The sequence below is a fragment of the Gasterosteus aculeatus genome, chromosome 12 (assembly GCF_964276395.1).
Source record: "Gasterosteus aculeatus chromosome 12, fGasAcu3.hap1.1, whole genome shotgun sequence".
Taxonomy (NCBI): domain Eukaryota; kingdom Metazoa; phylum Chordata; class Actinopteri; order Perciformes; family Gasterosteidae; genus Gasterosteus; species Gasterosteus aculeatus.
The window spans coordinates 24918590-24936094 of record NC_135700.1 but is presented as its reverse complement, the minus strand read 5'-3'; the positions used below and the strand labels follow the sequence as shown (position 1 = coordinate 24936094).

Below are 17505 nucleotides of genomic sequence, written 5' to 3'. Positions count from 1 at the left end.
ACATGTTGAGAAGATCTAATCTGAATTAGTATTAGTGTATATCGTTATACCTTTGTTCTCCCCACAGTTATATCCGCTGTTACTACTTTGCGGTGAAGACATTGATCACCATCGGAGGACTTCCTGACCCCACCACCGTCTTTGAGATCTGCTTCCAGCTCATCAACTACTTCGTTGGGGTCTTTGCCTTTTCGATCATGATCGGGCAGGTCTGTCATTTATATTGATTATGATATCAATAAGGTGAAAAGGCGGGGAAAGTATGATTATATTATGATTACAGCGTCATTATGATATGAAAACAGAATGATTACAGCATGATAACGCTGTGATTGTTACATGAGAACAGTATCATTGCAGGATATGAGATTCATGAAGGCACATTCAGAAGTTAGTACAAAATGTTAACCATACTTTGGTATTTCATTTTACCTCTTGTCATTAAACTTGTTTTGTAGCAAAACTTTGGTAGATAACATAATAATAAAACTAAAAATGGCACTCTTTGATCTTAAAAGGCAATGTGGTTTGAATTTACATGAAAAACTATTTCTTAACATGCACAAGCTATTTAGCTGCAGCTGATCAATAGAGAAAGAGTCTATTCTCCCTAATTGCCCTCATTGATTTATCTCAGATGAGAGATGTGGTCGGAGCTGCGACCGCCGGAGAGAACTACTACCGAGCCTGCATGGACAGCACCATCCAGTACATGAACTCTTACCACATCCCCGGACAGGTCCAGAACCGCATCAAGACCTGGTACGACTACACCTGGAAGATCCAGGGCATGCTGGGTAAGAGGGCTTCTCTTGTGTACATGTGTAACCATACAGACAGCGGGGGAGAAGGTGTATAAGCACAATAGAAATGGAGCAAAAATGATGGCAGCTGTTTTTGGACTTAACAGAAAATCTTTAGTTATCGTGTGCGAGTAATGTTGGATTATGATGACAGTAATGTGACTAATATTTATAATAATAATAATTATGATAATAGCAGCAGCAGGTGTCAGCAGGGCCACGGCAGGGAACAGATCCAGATAGAACCAAGATCCATGGAAACCTGTGTGGCGTGAAAGCACAACAACTTTGTTGAAGAAACTGGATTAGTGATGTGAATTAATGAGATGTGTAAATATATATATATATATATATATATATTGTGATGTCATGAGAGGCGCCGCCGCTCTCACCGGGGTAGTTCAAGTAGTGCGAGGACACCAGGTTCAAAATGTACAAAGGTTTAATTTGCATCCTTCGCATTAAACAGAAACAGTAGTCAAAAACGGGTGACTCAGGCTTCGGTCGATCTTCGCCGGTAAAACTTAAATAATGCCTCGTCTTCGGAGGGGAATCGGAAATCTACCTCTCTCAAGAGAACACTCCATCTTCTCAGTCTCTCCTGCATTGGTCTGGTCTTCTGCAGCGGACCCAACCTGCAGCTCGTCTCTCTCGCCCCCTCAGTGGTGTGTCTCCCGCCCTTATGAAGGGTTTCAGGTGTGAGGGGGGATGCTCGGAGTTTCGGGGTGGGGTTCCTAACTCCACCGGCAGATGGAGCCATAGCAGTTACAGCCATCTCCGGTGCACAAAATATATATATACTGTATAGAATTATTAAATAATGTATGGGAGAGACAGACAGAGACAGACACTGTGTCCTAAGTATCCTAAGTGGTCCAAGAAGATGTAACCAGCATCTCCTTGTAGGGCAACAAGCTCTTTAAGATACGACGGTGCCTCACCAGCAAGTGCCTTGTAGGTGAGGAGAAGTACCTTAAATTATATTGTTTAACAGGGAGATCTGCAGCTACTCAGAGAGGTCCCTGAATGTCTCGCGGTGAGTTCAGGTGCACTCAGAGCTTTGTGATGTCTCCTCTGCAGATGAACAGGAGCTTCTAGTGCAGCTTCCCGCTAAGATGAGGCTGGACATGGCTGTAGACGTCAACTACTCCATCGTCAGCAAAGTGGCCTTGTTCCAGGTACCAAACAACTATATATTGTATACAGGTAAACATCTTCATATGAAACAAACATGAACTGTCTGTGAACAGGGCCACGTTACTCCTACGTGGTTCATGATGAAATGTCCCATTAGCAGCACAAATTAATGCGATTTTTGTCATTTTTGTTTTTTTTTCCTGTGCCTGTTTGAGGGTTTCGGGACAGAGGATGTCGCATGTTACAGATTTTAAATCCCTCTGGGTAGAGTTGCAATTTTGGGTTAAAGAAAATGAAATTAATTCAAATTAAATCGCAAAATCTCACAGCGCCACCGCTGCGAGGGCTGGACAAGAAGCACGGCGAAATATTCCAGAAAAGCTAAGTGGTTAAGTTAAAAATGAAGTGTTGGTCAAATGTATAGGCTCATTTTAAGTGCCTCACTCTGTGGGAGAGCCGACGCTCAGCGTGTTGTGTTCTATGAATAAACGGAGAATCCATCAACTTAAACAGCGTCTTTGTGTCTCTCAGGGCTGTGACAGACAGATGGTGTTCGACCTGCTGACGAGGCTCAAGTCAGTCGTCTACCTGCCCGGAGACTTTGTCTGTAAGAAGGTGAGCAACACACCTGTGTACCTGCGTGTGTGTGTGTACACTGTATTTTATTGGGTTTTGATAGTGAGTGTATTCTTGTGGTTACTTTAGCCTGGTGCTGTTCTCATGTTAATTGTTCCAATGTGTGTGTGTGTGTGTGTGTGTGTGTGTGTTGCAGGGCGAGATCGGCAGGGAGATGTACATCATTAAACAAGGGGAGGTTCAGGTGGTCGGAGGTCCAGACCTGCAGACGGTGTTTGTTACCATCAGATCTGGTTCTGTGTTTGGAGAGATCAGGTCAGAGCGGTTTACCGTTTGTTCTCCTTTCACGGACCACCATATGATCCAACGGTGTTTGGATCATATGGTGGTTTAAACCAATCAGAGACAGAGATGCAGCGGGTCTTTGCCTCTGATTGGCTGTGGTCCTACACTGCTCCGTGCTCTGTCATTTGAAATTGCAACACCAGCGAACCCTTTACGTCAGAACTGAGATGAGGAACAATGAAAAGAAATCGACCCACAAAGTCTTTTCCCCATTTACCTACACCTTATTTTTGTTTTAAATCATTTACATAATGTATATAAATGTATCTGGAGCGTGATAAAAAATGAACTTGAATCAGGAATCAGGAATCAGGAAACATTTATTGGCCAAAATATGTCAAACATACAAGGAATTTGTCTTGGCGGTTAGTGCGCGACAGTAGACAGACAAGACAACAGTGCACAGGCAATAAGTGGCGTCGCAAGGCAGCGCAAGGAAAAATTTGGGTGCACCTAAATAAAAAAGTAAGGCGCACCAGTGCAACCTGGCAAAAAGTTAGTTTGGAGCAATTCAATTCAATTCATTTTATTTTGTATACCCCAAAATTTCAAATTACAAATTAGCCTCAGAGGGCTTTACAGTCTGTACACATACGACATCCTCTGTCCCGAAACATTACATCACATGTCATTTATCTGACGCTTTTATCCAAAGCGACTTACAATAAGAACATTTCAACCATAAGGACACAAACTCAGAAGAACAAGAAACAAAAAAGTGAGATTTCATCAAATAAGCCGATGTACAACTTGCTGTAGATAAGAACCATTATAAGTCCAATGTAAGTGCTACAGGTAGTTAGTGTGTTAGTGGAGGTAGAGTCTGAAGAGGTGTGTCTTTAGTCTGAAGATGTGAAGGCTCTATGTGGTCCTGGTGTCTTCAGAGACCTCATTCCACCATTTAGGAGCAGGACAGCAAAGAGTGGAGATCTAGTGGAGTGTTTTGCTCTCAGTGAGGAGGAACAAGCAGTTTATCACATGCAGAGCGGAGAGTGCGGGTCGGGATGTCGGGTTGGACCAGGTCCTGGATGTAAGCTGGACCCCATCCATTCAAATCAATTCAATTCATATTATTTTGTATAGCCCGAAATTGCAAAGTACACATTTGGCTGTACAGTCTGTACACATACGACATCCTCTGTCCCGAAACCCACCATCGGCACAGGAAAACTCCCCAGAAAATGAAAAAACTCTTCCAAGAGGGAAAAAAGGGAAGAAACCTTAGCGAGAACGTCAGAGGAGGATCCGTCTCCTGATGGACAGACTACAATGATGTCATGAGGACAGAATGAACAATGTATAATACATGAGACTATATGACAGAAATGATTCAAGTAACTGTGAGTAGTAAACCAGGCGCACAGCAGGACCACTGCAGGGACCACCACCATCAGATAGAACCACCATCAGATTGAACCTCCATCAGGTAGAACCTCCATCAGGTAGAACCACCATCACATAGAACCACCATCAGGTAGAACCACCATCAGGTAGAACCTCCATCAGGTAGAACCACCATCAGGTATAACCTCCATCAGATAGAACCACCATCAGATAGAACCACCATCACATAAAACCACCATCAGATAGAACCACCATCAGATAGAACCTCCATCAGCTAAAACCTCCATCACATAGAACTGCCATCAGGTAGAACATCCATCACATAGAACCACCATCAGATAGAACCTCCATCAGGTAGAACCTCCTTCACATAGAACCACCATCACATAGAACTACCATCAGATAGAACCACCGACATGTTTGTATCTACAAAGCATGTCGTGCTGTGCGTAAAGTTCTCCTAGTTCTACATGGTCATTTTCACATACAAATATACACATAGATACAGAACATGTATCACATATCATCAACAGAAAGATTTTTTTTTTTTCTGAAAAACTAAATATGCGTCCTCGTCCCTCTTGACATATTTCCCAAGCGTCACCAAGCATTTTTCTTCACGTTTACGTTTGCCCTCTTACTGTCTTACAGTTTCTCCCACCAGCGAACAGAGAGCGCTCGACTACCCCCCCCCCCCCCCCTTACAGTTACGCATTTAACTTGTCTGCGATACTTTGTTTGCCATTACATTACAGGTCATTTAGCTGACGCTTTTATCCAAAGCAACTTACACTTTAAAGTAGTAAACACTTTTTTCTGAGGAGTGACGCCTCTTTCTCTTTCAGTTTGCTGGCAGGAGGAGGGGGGAACCGACGGACCGCCAACGTGAAGGTGCACGGATTTGCCAACCTGTTCATCCTGGATAAGAAAGACTTGGCAGAAATCCTAGTGAACTACCCAGAGTCCCAGAAGCTCCTCCGCAAGAAAGCCAAGTAAGACCGAGTCCTGTCCCACCGGTGCTGACTGCCTAACCTCTCATTCGACACCATGGGCCTCATGTATGTACATTTGCAAACGTAGCGTTATCAGTGGCACGGGAAACGCACAGATAGCACTCACCGTTATCCTTCAGTTTATGTTGTATTTACAAAACCAGGTAATCAGCGCCTTTCTCCGCCCAGAATACCGCACATTGCTGATCATGGATCAGCCAAAGCCAAAAGAACAACAAGAAAGTACAATTTGATCAAATAAGCCAATTTACAACTTGCTATAGATAAGAGCCATTAGAAAAACAATTAAAGTGCCACAATTAGTTTAGTGTTTTTAGTCACGAATCACAAAAAGAATTTGTCTCAGAGGGCTTTACAGTCTGTACACATACAACATCCCCTGTCCCAAAACCCTCACATCTTCAGAATGAAAAACCGTTCGATGAGGAAGAAAAAGGGGAAGAAACCTTAAAGAGAACATTAGTGGAGGGATCCCTTTCCCGGTATGGGCAGACTGCAATGGATGTCATTTGATCAGAATGTACATCTTTATATTGTACCATATTGTATATTTTAAGATTTACATTGATCAATTCCTACGGCAGAATGCTTGAAATATTGAGAGTAGGCAGCCAGGTGAAATGACAACTGCAGGGACCACCACAATCAGATGTCACCACCATCAGATGTAACCAAAAGAACAAGTTTCACTAGGCTTTTAGATTGTAATGACCAAATTTGAAGTCTATCCAATAACCCACCTAAAATGAGCTGTTTTTTAAGCATGACAAAAAATAAAAATGGTGGCGTGGTGGTCAGCACTGTTGCCTCACAGCAAGAAGGTCCTGGGTTCGATTCCGCCCAGTGGCCTTTCTGTGTGGAGTCTGCATGTTCTCCCCGTGTCTGCGTGGGTTCTCTCCGGGTTCTCCGGGTTCCTCCCACAGTCCAGAGACCTGCTCTGGGGATCAGGTTGATTGGGGACTCTAACTTGCCTGTAGGTGTGTGAGTGTGAGTGTGAATGGTTGTTTGTCACTTTAAATGTGGGAGCCAAATTTACCTCAATACGAGCATGTTTTGTCCCTCAAAAGCACCTTTTCTGTTTACTGCGAACAATGGGTTACACGAGGCATAATATTCTCCATGGGCTGGCTTCATGAACGTCTTACGTTTGCTGATGTCAATGTGAGCTATTTTTTTCACAGTGAAGCATTATCAAGGTCTTTTCTGACTGAACTTTTGAGAGGGATCTGACTACTCTGCGAGGATAAAGATATAAAGTAAAAATCATGTAACTTCCAGTTGCAACTAAGTGGGGCTATGACTAGGATTAAAACCGTTCATGATTATATGCATGTCTACAGGGTAAGACGTGTGCTACAAATTTGGGGAATGCAATCAAATACAAGTGATTTTGAAGTTAGGTGTCGACATGTTAAGATACATCCCTTAAAAGTTCACTGATATATCCATATCTTCTAAACACAGAGATATCAACAAGCTTCATTTTCAACTTTTGATGACATTGAACCAGTGATGATTCACAGAAAATTTTGTGACAATCGGACTTGGTGTTTAGGAGAAAATTGTGTTATTTACCCATTCCAAAATGGCAGGAAATCTAATCAGGCACATTTTGCTGCCATGGTTGTTGTTTTTTGTAGAGCATGTGTGGCAATTTTGAAGTCAATCGGTCATAAGGGCCAAAAAGTGTGGTCTGGAATATTCCTAGGGGGCGCTATAGAGACATTTCTTTATACCCAAATGCAAGACCCCAAAAATATCAAATTTTTCACCTGTCTTGATATGCATGTGATATTTAACAATTTTTGCGATACAATAAAGCCCCCCAAAAGATAAAAAATACTCCAACGTTGTCGGTGGGGGGCCGTAATAATGATAATTCATAATAATGAACTGGATTAAAAAGTCTAGCTCTGAAAAGGTGAAAAGCAGTCAAATCTGAAAACAAGGCAGTGCTAACTATTCAGATAAATGCAAAGCAGCAGCGGCCATATTTCATTAATTGAGAACTTCAATGAATAGAAAGACAACAGCTCCGACCTTCTGGTCACAGAGTGATAAAAGCAGCTGGAAACATGGAGGTGAAATGTGTTGCAGACTTAACGAGGACGCTCTCTTTGAAAGAGACGCAGCAGCGGGCGAGGGAGACCCGGTTCTGAAGAGCTCATGATATCTTCTTCTTCTCCATAATCCCTGTCCTTCCCTGTCTTCTCCTCCCTCTCTTCTGTCTCCTCCTCCTCCGGTCATGTGATATCTGGTGCTTCCTGCCCTGGATTACAATGAGCTCAGTAATCGGCTGTACCTGGTGGTGCAGACAGGACGAGGAGGATCAGCAGGAGGATCACTGATCCTCCTGCTGATCCTCCTGCTAAGGGTCAGATGATGGTGCTGCAACAGACTGGATGCATGAGTTGCTGTGTGTGTTGGTACGAGTCGTGGTTTGTTATTGCGGTCAGAACCAGAACCAGCACCTCCATACTCCTGTTCAGACCCTTCTCGTTGTGTCTCTGTGTTTGTGCAGGACCATGTTGACTAAGGACCAGAAGCCAGAAGAGAAAGGTGGAGCCAAAGAGGCTGTGCAGATTATTCCACCGAGACCAGACACACCCGAGATGTTCAAGGCGGCTCTGAAGGTCTCACAACAGGCGGGACTAGAAGGAGCCTTCACCCAGCTGAGGAGGACCTACCAATCATCTGAGAGCACAGACAGACAGGTGAGAGACCTTGTGTCCATCTGTCAGATACAAGTCCTGTCTGAATTTGTCTCTGTCTTTCAGATTAACGAATAATTTACTTTTTTTAATTCATCTCACATGTAAACAAGGAGACTTATTCATTTAAATAATTCTAAAAAAACAAATAGATTCACAACATTTGATAACTATGATATATTCTTAATTAATATTTATGAAAAGGTAAATTCGGACTGGAATTCCTTTTTTTCAATTCAATTCATTTCATTTTGTAGCCCAAAATCCTCTGGGGGCTTTACAGTCGGCAAAACTCGGGAAACACTAAAATCACTAACACTAAAAACACAAAAAATGAAAAACTCTTCTATGGAGAAAAACTGGAAGAAACCTTAGGCAGAATAATACGTTCAATTCCTATAACAGAAATGATTCAAATAATTGCGAGTAGTAAGACAGGTGTACGGCAGGACCACTGCAGGGACAACCAACATCAGACAGAACCACCGTCAGATAGAACCACCGTCAGACAGAACCACCGTTAGATAGAACCACCTTCAGATAGAACCACCGTCAGATAGAACCACCATCAGATAGAACCACCATCCACAGAAACCTGTGGGGAGGGAGAGCACAAAAACTTTAGGAAATTGTGATGTTGGTTTATGATGACAGTAACAGTAATATGATTCATATTTTTTTAAATGATGATGATGATGATGATGATGGCAGCAGCAGGTGTCAGCAGGGCCACGGCAGGAGGCAGGAACAGGGTCCAGATAGAACCAATATATATGGAAACCTGTGTGGTGAGAATGCACAAATACTAGAAACAAAGTTAGTGATGTGCATCAATGTTGACAGTAATAGTAAAGGTAATAATAATGGTGTTAGAAGCAGCGCAGGTAAGCAGGGCCAGGCAGGAGTCAGGACCAGGGTCCAGAAGGAACTACGATCTACGGAGACCTGCTAGGGGAGAAAGCACAAAAAACTCTAGGGAAGAATCTGAATTAGTCATGTTCATTGATAAAACATGGATTATTGTCGAACGAGAGAGTGAGAGAGGAGCTCGGTGTGTCCTAAGAAGTCCCCCGGCAGTCTAAGCCTATAGCAGCTTAACTAAGGGCTGGTCCGGACTAACCTGAGCCAGCCCTAACTATAGGCACAATCAAAGAGGAAAGTTTTAAGTTTTACTTTAAAAGAGCTGACCGAATCTGCCCCCCGGACTGAAAGTGGAACCTGGTTCCACAGAAGAGGAGCTTAAAACCACAGGAACAACAAGTAACCCAGCATCTATGGAGCACAGCAAGTGCCTTGTAGGTGAGGAGAAGTACCTTAAAATCTATTCTTGATTTAACAGGGAGCCAGTGCAGAGAAGTTAATACAGGAGTGATGTGATCCCTTTTCTTAGTTCGGAATGAAGGAATACAAGAAAGGAGGTAAAGAAGAACAGAGGGAAGGAAGGAATAACAGATTTAGTTCTTGTCATGTCTACCTCCCTCCATCTTCTCCTCCCCCTTAGACTTCTCCCCCCACCTATCAGGCCCCGCCCCCCTCCCCGATGCACCGCCGCTCCCCAGTTCCTCCCCTCGTCGTGGCTACCGACGACGACGACGCCGTGTCGGAGACCGCCGACAGTTCCGTGCTCATTAGGATGACGCCTCGGCAGCAAGGGCAGGAGCTGCTCACTGTGGAGGTGGCGCCCGAAGGGGAGTGAAGACCCTGCTGCTTCCCAGAATGCATTTCAGCAACCAGGGTTTCAAGTGAAGGGGACAACAAATTCCAGTGCATTCTGGTCTCTGTGCAAAGAAAAAACACCTGTATAATGTTCTCACGTTTCTTCTTTTGTTGGAGCTCCTTATTGTCTTCCACCTCCTGCATGATCTTCTTATTTTAAATTCTTTATTTGCAAAATTCAAGCAATACAAATTAAACAATAAGAAAACATAATATAAATAAATATCACTGTACAGGAAGAGGCAAAAAGCCAACTGGAGTTATTTGAAGCCTCCACCTATATTATATTAAACGCTTTATCAAACGCTTACAAAAAAGCAATTTCTTTTAGGGACTTTCTGAAACATTTTATAGAGGGAGATTTTTTGTTGGGTGGGATAGATCATCACATTTTTTGGTTTTCCCTAAATTTGATAGAAAATTGACCTCTGTTAGTCAGTAATGTAGGAGGATGAAATGTCTAGATCGATAAGTTGAGTAAAAGTGGAACTTATCTTTGAAGTAGATCTTCCAATAATCAGGAATATTTCCTACACTGAAAAGTATCTTATACATAAAAATGAGCGAAAGAAATATGAATGTCATTGATAGTAAGAATCTGCAGTTTCTGAAATGAAGGAGCAGCTGAGATGTGCTGATTGTGTTGCAATCTAAAAAAACATTTCTGGAGGACCAACATTTTTTTGCAGAGAAGTATGAAAAGTACTTACTATACAGTATATTAAAATATGATAAGATAAGGAAAAAGGTAACTGTAGTAAAGAACAAAGGAGACAATGAGAGCAATGTCTAACCATCCTTATGATTCCAGTATCAAAATACTACACATAAATTTATGTATTGCAGTGCAGAGAAAACCTTTTCAACAGTAAAGTAAAGCTATATAGTTGATGTTTGGAAACAATTAAATTTGACCATATGATGCATAATCCTTTTTTGTATTATTTTTTCTATTTTTTTTAAACAAGGCAGTATAGAAAACTTTAGGAAAACATGGTTTTTGTGCTTTAAACAAAAACGCAACAGTTGCAGGACATTTGTTGGAATAAAATCCATGTGGATTCCCATGAGGAGCCAGAAATCGTGACCAATGTTTACAAAGAATTTATTACATTTTTGAGCAACATCAAACAACAATTCTCTTGACAAACTCAAGAGAATTGTCACCATCCAAAAAGACTGACGTAAGCTATATATTTCTCTTTGCAGCACCTGATTTATTACTTTGCATGTGCATGAAATGATACACAGAAATACTTTCAATACTTTTTTTGCAGATCTAATGGGATGGGTATAATTATTTATACAGGATTTTGGAGTTGAATTATTATTTTATTATTTTTTTCTTCAATAGCCTAAATGTATTATGAACCAGGTCTGGAACTACAAATTGGAAAACAATCGATGAAACAAAGGTTAAAAACTTTTAAGATAAGATATTCCTTTATTAGTCCCACAGTGGGGAAGTTTACAGGATCGTGGCAGCAAAGTGGACAGTGGACACAAGACACATGGTAACAAAAACAAGAGCAGCAGTATCATGATAATAAAAAGGAATAAGATGAAAAAGAAATTAAGGGTAAAATAAAATAATAAAATAAACGAGCACAAAGGCCACAGTGGTTAAAAAAAGACTGCAAAGCAGCACCAAATAAATATATGTACTCACACGTACATTCACGAACTTCTGATATGCCAGATCAGCGTTATTTTCCACATTTTCCTATGAAAATACTGGTAAGAATATCTTTAAATTTAGAATTTGATTTGCTCATAATTGTTTACTGCATAATTTTCTTCTGCTAATACAGGAGTAATATAAACTCTTTTCTTAGTTCTTGTTAATACACGTGCTGCAGCATTCTGAATCAACTGGAGAGGCTTAAGAGATTTACAAGAGCAGCCTGATAACAAAGAATTACAGTAGTCCAGTCTGGAAGTGACAAACGCTTGAACTAATTTACTGCATCACTTTGAGACAGGAAGTTCCTTTTCTACGGAATATATTGAAAATCCTTGAAGTCTTCTTTATATGAGAGTTGAAGGACATATCCTGGTCGGAGAGATCACCAGGGTTCCTGTAACGGGAGACTGGCTGCTGGGCTCCAAGGTCCTGGCGACAGGGGAACAGCCCCGTGGTCAGGCGTCACAGGACCGCAATCGGTGGTGGTGGAGTCAGGGTTAGGGTGCCGGCACTGGGCAGGCGTCGGGGAGCCGACGCCTGCCGTGGCCGTGCCATGCCCTGCAGTGGGAGCGGGAGGTCGCTGCGCCCCAGCGGGAGCGGGAGGTCGCTGCGCCCCAGCAGGAGGTCACTGCGCCCCAGCGGGAGGTCACTGCGCCCCAGCGGGAGGTCACTGCGCCCCAGCGGGAGGTCGCTGCGGCCTCTTTCCCGGTTTGAGCACCTGCCCCCAAAAGGTCTCCATTATTGTAACCAGCCAAAATGGTTGCTGTGATTTGCGAGGCGTCTGTCAGCCAGCTATCTGATATTAGCACATTTGCCTGCGTTAGATAGCCTAACGTTCTTGCAGCGGACCAACGTCACACCTGTCTATTACGGCATCGAGGCAGCTACACACCCAAAGATGACACGAGTTGGCACACATTTGAAATAGATAGATAGATAGATAGATAGATAGATAGATAGATAGATAGATAGATAGATAGATAGATAGATAGATAGATAGATAGATAGATAGATAGATACTTTATTGATCCCTCAAGAGGGAAATTTTGGTATCACAGCAGCATGTACAGGGAAGAAAATAGAATAAAAAGATACCCATTATATACAATATGATAAGATAGAAATATTAAATTATTAAATTAAATTAAGTTAAATAAACTAAAACTGAAACAAAATAATAACTTTCCAAAAGAGACAATAATAATAATTTGTAAAAGGAGAAGATCAAGAGGAAGAGCAGCAGCATCACAGCAGTTTGTTATTGTCATTATTTAGCCTGGGATGGTTTATTGTAGAGTGTTATTGCACTGGGCAGGAATGATCTCCTGTATCGTCCTTGTGACAGCGGAGCTGAAGGAGTCTGTTGGAGAACGTGCTCCGCTGTCCCTGCAGCAGGTGGTGGAGGGGGTGGTCAGGATTATCCAATATGGATAAATATAAATGTGTTTATTCAATGCCTTAATACATTCCTATGTTGAAGCTGGACTCTGAATATTTCTTTATTGATGTGGGTTTTCATTGGTGGATGGACAATAAGTTGATCATATCTCAAATATGCCAGGCACATTCAATCTGAGGCGCCAGCTGTTCGTGTTCCTGGACTCCTCAACTCAGACCCTGGAGGTGTCCTTCAGGGTGGAGCACGGAGACGGTGACTACATGGCGTACGCCAGCTCCGGGCTCAGCAGTAGGGCTGCCACTATCGATTACTTTTTCAATTAGTCAACGATTATTGATACCAGTGTAGGAGCGTGGAAACACAAGGAAAGTATTCCTTTTGTTTATTTCCATCGAATAACTTTGGATTCTGAACTTCAAATGTATTTGAGTAACAAGTTAATACAAATTTAATAATATATAATAATCATAATAAATACATTAAATAGTAATACAAAAAGTAAATGCAAATATGTGTTTGAAAGTAAAGAGAAAGCACAAAAGGTTTTAAAAGTAACTTAAAATAGCAATAAAGTCTCTGCAAGTGAAGCATGTTGAGCATTTTAATAAGGATTTAATAAGTTAGTGTAGATCTCTCGTAATTGTGTTGATATGAACTTATTTTACACAATCTTTTGTTTAAATTGTGCTAAGTGGAGGTTAACGTTAACTATTCAGAGCGATCGAAAAGGCTACTAGCGTTAGCAAGCATCCTCCACGAGACGTTCTGTTCTCCAACAAACCTTTCGATAAGCTAACAGGGCCAGCGTCACTTTAGTTAAGTAAACTTACCCATGTATGGCCTTATATTTGTGCCACAATCCTGAGCGCGTAATTGTAAGTTTTGAGCACAGAGAACTATATTTTAGCAAAGAAAAACATATTCCGTGTGCGCAGTTTACTCAGGTGATCTCTCCACAAACTGGTTTTCTGCGCGCAGGCAGCCGTTGCTGCGCTCGCTCCACCTCTTCACTCTGCGCTCGCTCCACCTCTTCACTCTGCGCTCGCTCCACCTCTTCACTCTGCGCTCGCTCCACCTCTTCACTCTGCGCTCTCTCTACCTCTTCACTCTGCGCTCACTCCACCTCTTCGCTCTGCGCTCACTCTACCTCTTCACTCTGCGCTCACTCTACCTCTTCACTCTGCGCTCACTCTACCTCTTCGCTCTGCGCTCGCTCCACCTCTTCGCGCTGCGCTCGCTCCACCTCTTCACTCTGCGCTCACTCTACCTCTTCACTCTGCGCTCGCTCCACCTCTTCACTCTGCGCTCACTCCACCTCTTCACTCTGCGCTCACTCCACCTCTTCACTCTGCGCTCACTCTACCTCTTCACTCTGCGCTCACTCTACCTCTTCGCTCTGCGCTCGCTCCACCTCTTCGCGCTGCGCTCGCTCCACCTCTTCACTCTGCGCTCACTCTACCTCTTCACTCTGCGCTCACTCTACCTCTTCGCTCTGCGCTCACTCCACCTCTTCGCTCTGCGCTCACTCCACCTCTTCACTCTGCGCTCACTCTACCTCTTCGCTCTGCGCTCGCTCCACCTCTTCGCGCTGCGCTCGCTCCACCTCTTCACTCTGCGCTCACTCTACCTCTTCGCTCTGCGCTCGCTCCACCTCTTCGCGCTGCGCTCGCTCCACCTCTTCACTCTGCGCTCACTCTACCTCTTCGCTCTGCGCTCGCTCCACCTCTTCACTCTGCGCTCGCTCGACTTGCAGCAGCGTTACATTTGTGCCACAAAACCAACCAATCAGAGAATTAAAGAAGGTCCATTGCGATTGGCTGTTGGTCTCCAATCACAACGCTTCCTAAAGAAGACGAAAAAAAGTGATATTAGAAGTCCGGCTAGCCACCATCAGACATGACCGAAGCAAATGATGAGAACAGCACGTGTTTTAATCCAGGCCGTTAGCATTTAGCACAAATGCTGCAAACTTCAACAACTCGCTGAGCTTCCGCGATGCTGTAGGTAGTTCTACTAGCGTTGTGATTGGAGACCAACAGCCAATCACAATGGACCTTCTTTAATTCTCTGATTGGTTGGTTTTGTGGCACAAATGTAACGCTGCTGCAAGTCGAGTGAGCGCGTGAGTGAAACGTCGAGCGAGCGCAGAGTGAAGAGGTGGAGCGAGTGCAGCAACGGCTGCCTGCGCGCAGAAAACCAGTTTGTGGAGAGGGCACCTGAGTAAACTGCGCGCACGGAATATGTTTTTCTTTGCTAAAATATAGTTCTCTGTGCTCAAAACTTACAATTACGCGCTTAAGCCATACCCATGACGAGAAGACGAGGTGGCTCCAGCACGTTTTAGATGTTCCTGCGTTGCCGTCGTGCTCCTGCGAAACGCTGTTCTGCAGATGCTGTGTTTCCCTGTTTGGTTTGGTTCATTGATGAAATACTCCCAGACTTTTCGACTTTTCCACGTTCAACTTAAAAGTTTTCTTTCCTTGATGCATGTAGACAATAGAAGCGATAGCGCCCCCAGCACTTCCTCTAGTGTATTGCAATACCGGCTAAAGAAAGACCAGTAGCCCTGAATCTTTTTATAATATACAACGCGCCGACTATAAAAATCTGCGTCGCCGATTTGTCGACAATCGTTGCACACACACCAGAGCGGGCAAGATGCCCGTCGTGGTCGAACACACGGATGACGGACCTGTGATTAAAATGATGGCTTGTGGACCTTTTGTCGATCTGTTGGACGAACCTGTGGTCTAAACTACAATAAGTAATTATAAAGAAAAAAAAGTGAATTATGAATTGTAATATGAATTCATTGATGAAGTCATAGAATCACACTGGCTTCATTTTGGTCATGTGGACTATACACACCAATGGTCACACTGATGGTAACCATAGAAACACAGGAAAAGGCTTCTATAAGCAGAGGAAGCTCCATTGTTTCCATCTGAGCCAAAGAGGAAAGACAGAAGAAACAAGAAAAGGCGGGAAAGAGAAACAATGCTGAACACAGGAAGTTTCTTCACCATCATCATCACCATCATCATCGTCGCCGTCAGTTAGAGGCAGACTGCAGGAAAAAAGTGGCCTGGGACTTACTGTTCGACCGGCCCGCTCAATGCATCGCACGTATCGACCAGTCAGTGGCTCACTTGGAAAAATAGCCATAACATTATTTTAGATGATTACAAAGAAATTGCATCATTTGTTTTTTTAATAACATTTGGATCCACCTATTTGTCTGGATGGACACATGGAATAAAATGATACTGGTTATTGTAACACTCCAAGGTAGGTATAGTCTATATCTCTGGCCGAGTATCAGATGGCTATACGTATAATTACAGAGCCGTAAAGAATGAATGGGTTGAATTAGTATGAACTATGTTGTATAAATTAACAGAACGTAGGACGGGGTGTTGTTAACCTTTCCTGCCTGGATGATCCTGAGCTATGGCATGACTAAACCCTAGAAGACCAGCAAACCGTCAATGCTGCTGTGGCAAAGAAACAGCGCCTGCAGTGTTTTGCACACACATTGCAGCTGGTTGTGGGAGACGGTTTAAAGGAAACAAAAGCGGCATGTCACACAGCTCTCTCACTCATTCATACTGTTGTGTTCAAAAATGAAGAAACGCCAGACGGACAGAGGTCGTCGCAGATCCAAAGGTTGAAATCAAATGTATTTAATGAAAGACATGGTGTTGTGGTAAAAAGAACATCTCAGCTGAGGTCAGTCCTTCTGACCATCCCTAGTGCCCGTCTGTCGCCTCCACCAGTGAACTCCAGAACAATGGTTCCTACAGGTATTTATAACAATGCTTAAAGGTGTGAAAGTCAGTGTCCACACCTCTGGGAGTCTTCTGGTGAGTTCAATGTAACTCGGATTTCAAACGGCCCTTAGTCAATACCAGTTGTTGTTCAAGTATTACATGCATGCATTCCAGTTGATTACATTACATCAAATACAATCATAACTACATTGGTATTGTTCTATTACAGTTGCAGAATTACAGTGGTTTTACAGTATTGTCATTACTTCATTGATTACACAGTTTCAGAATTATGGCTGTATTCTGGTGGACACTATATGCATTTTATTAATTTTATGAACCGGATCGTCTATTTGTTTCTAATATCCTACAATACACACCAGATTCAAATTATATTATCAGGTTGGTCCAGTTTTTCAGAAGTTATCATTTTGAGGAGTGAGGATTCTATTGATGACATGTTTAAGAAAGTTTAGGCTAAAAGGACCCATGTTTGTTTGAAAGTTAAACTGTTTTTGTGACAATTAAATGTTCTCTTTTCACTGTATTTGGTTACTGTCTGTTTAAATGATTACAAATCTCACAGACGAACATGACTTGTATACATTTTATTTCTGTGGTAAGAGGACTTGAAATGACTCGAAACTAAAATGGTAAGACTTTGGACTCGACTTGAGACTTGTTGGCTTTGACTTTTAACTCGACTCGGGACTTGTCTCATCTTGACTCGACTTGACTCGAGGGCAAAGACTTGAGACTTGTGATGCATAACAATGACTTTGTCCCACCTCTGGTGTGTGTGTGTGTGTGTGTGTGAGTGCGTGCGTGTGTGTGTGCGTGCGTGCGTGTGTGTGTGCGTGTGTGTGTGTGTGTGTGTGTGTGTGTGTAGGGGTGTTGAAGGTTCATAACAAAACAATAAGTTAAGTAACAGAACCCTAAACTCACTCTGCCGGCCCGGTTGCATTATAGTCACATGGTAATTGTTGTGTTCTAAAAATGAAGAAACT

The 17505-nt window shown here is 42.8% G+C and overlaps 1 protein-coding gene across 10 annotated transcripts in view; it reads left to right on the top strand.

Moving 5' to 3' along the window:
* cngb1a (cyclic nucleotide gated channel subunit beta 1a) overlaps nt 1-9962 on the top strand; it is a 49800-nt gene extending 39838 nt beyond the window's left edge. For all 10 annotated transcript variants that reach the window (XM_078086117.1, XM_078086121.1, XM_078086120.1 and 7 more), the window contains 8 exons: nt 68-209; nt 638-797; nt 1884-1981; nt 2472-2555; nt 2713-2831; nt 5051-5197; nt 7740-7932; nt 9431-9962. In XM_078086117.1, coding sequence (XP_077942243.1) covers nt 68-209; nt 638-797; nt 1884-1981; nt 2472-2555; nt 2713-2831; nt 5051-5197; nt 7740-7932; nt 9431-9625 — 1138 coding nt within the window. In that variant the 3' untranslated portion in view covers nt 9626-9962. The remainder of the gene's footprint in view (nt 1-67; nt 210-637; nt 798-1883; nt 1982-2471; nt 2556-2712; nt 2832-5050; nt 5198-7739; nt 7933-9430) is intronic.
* The last annotated feature ends 7543 nt before the right edge of the window (nt 9963-17505 follow it).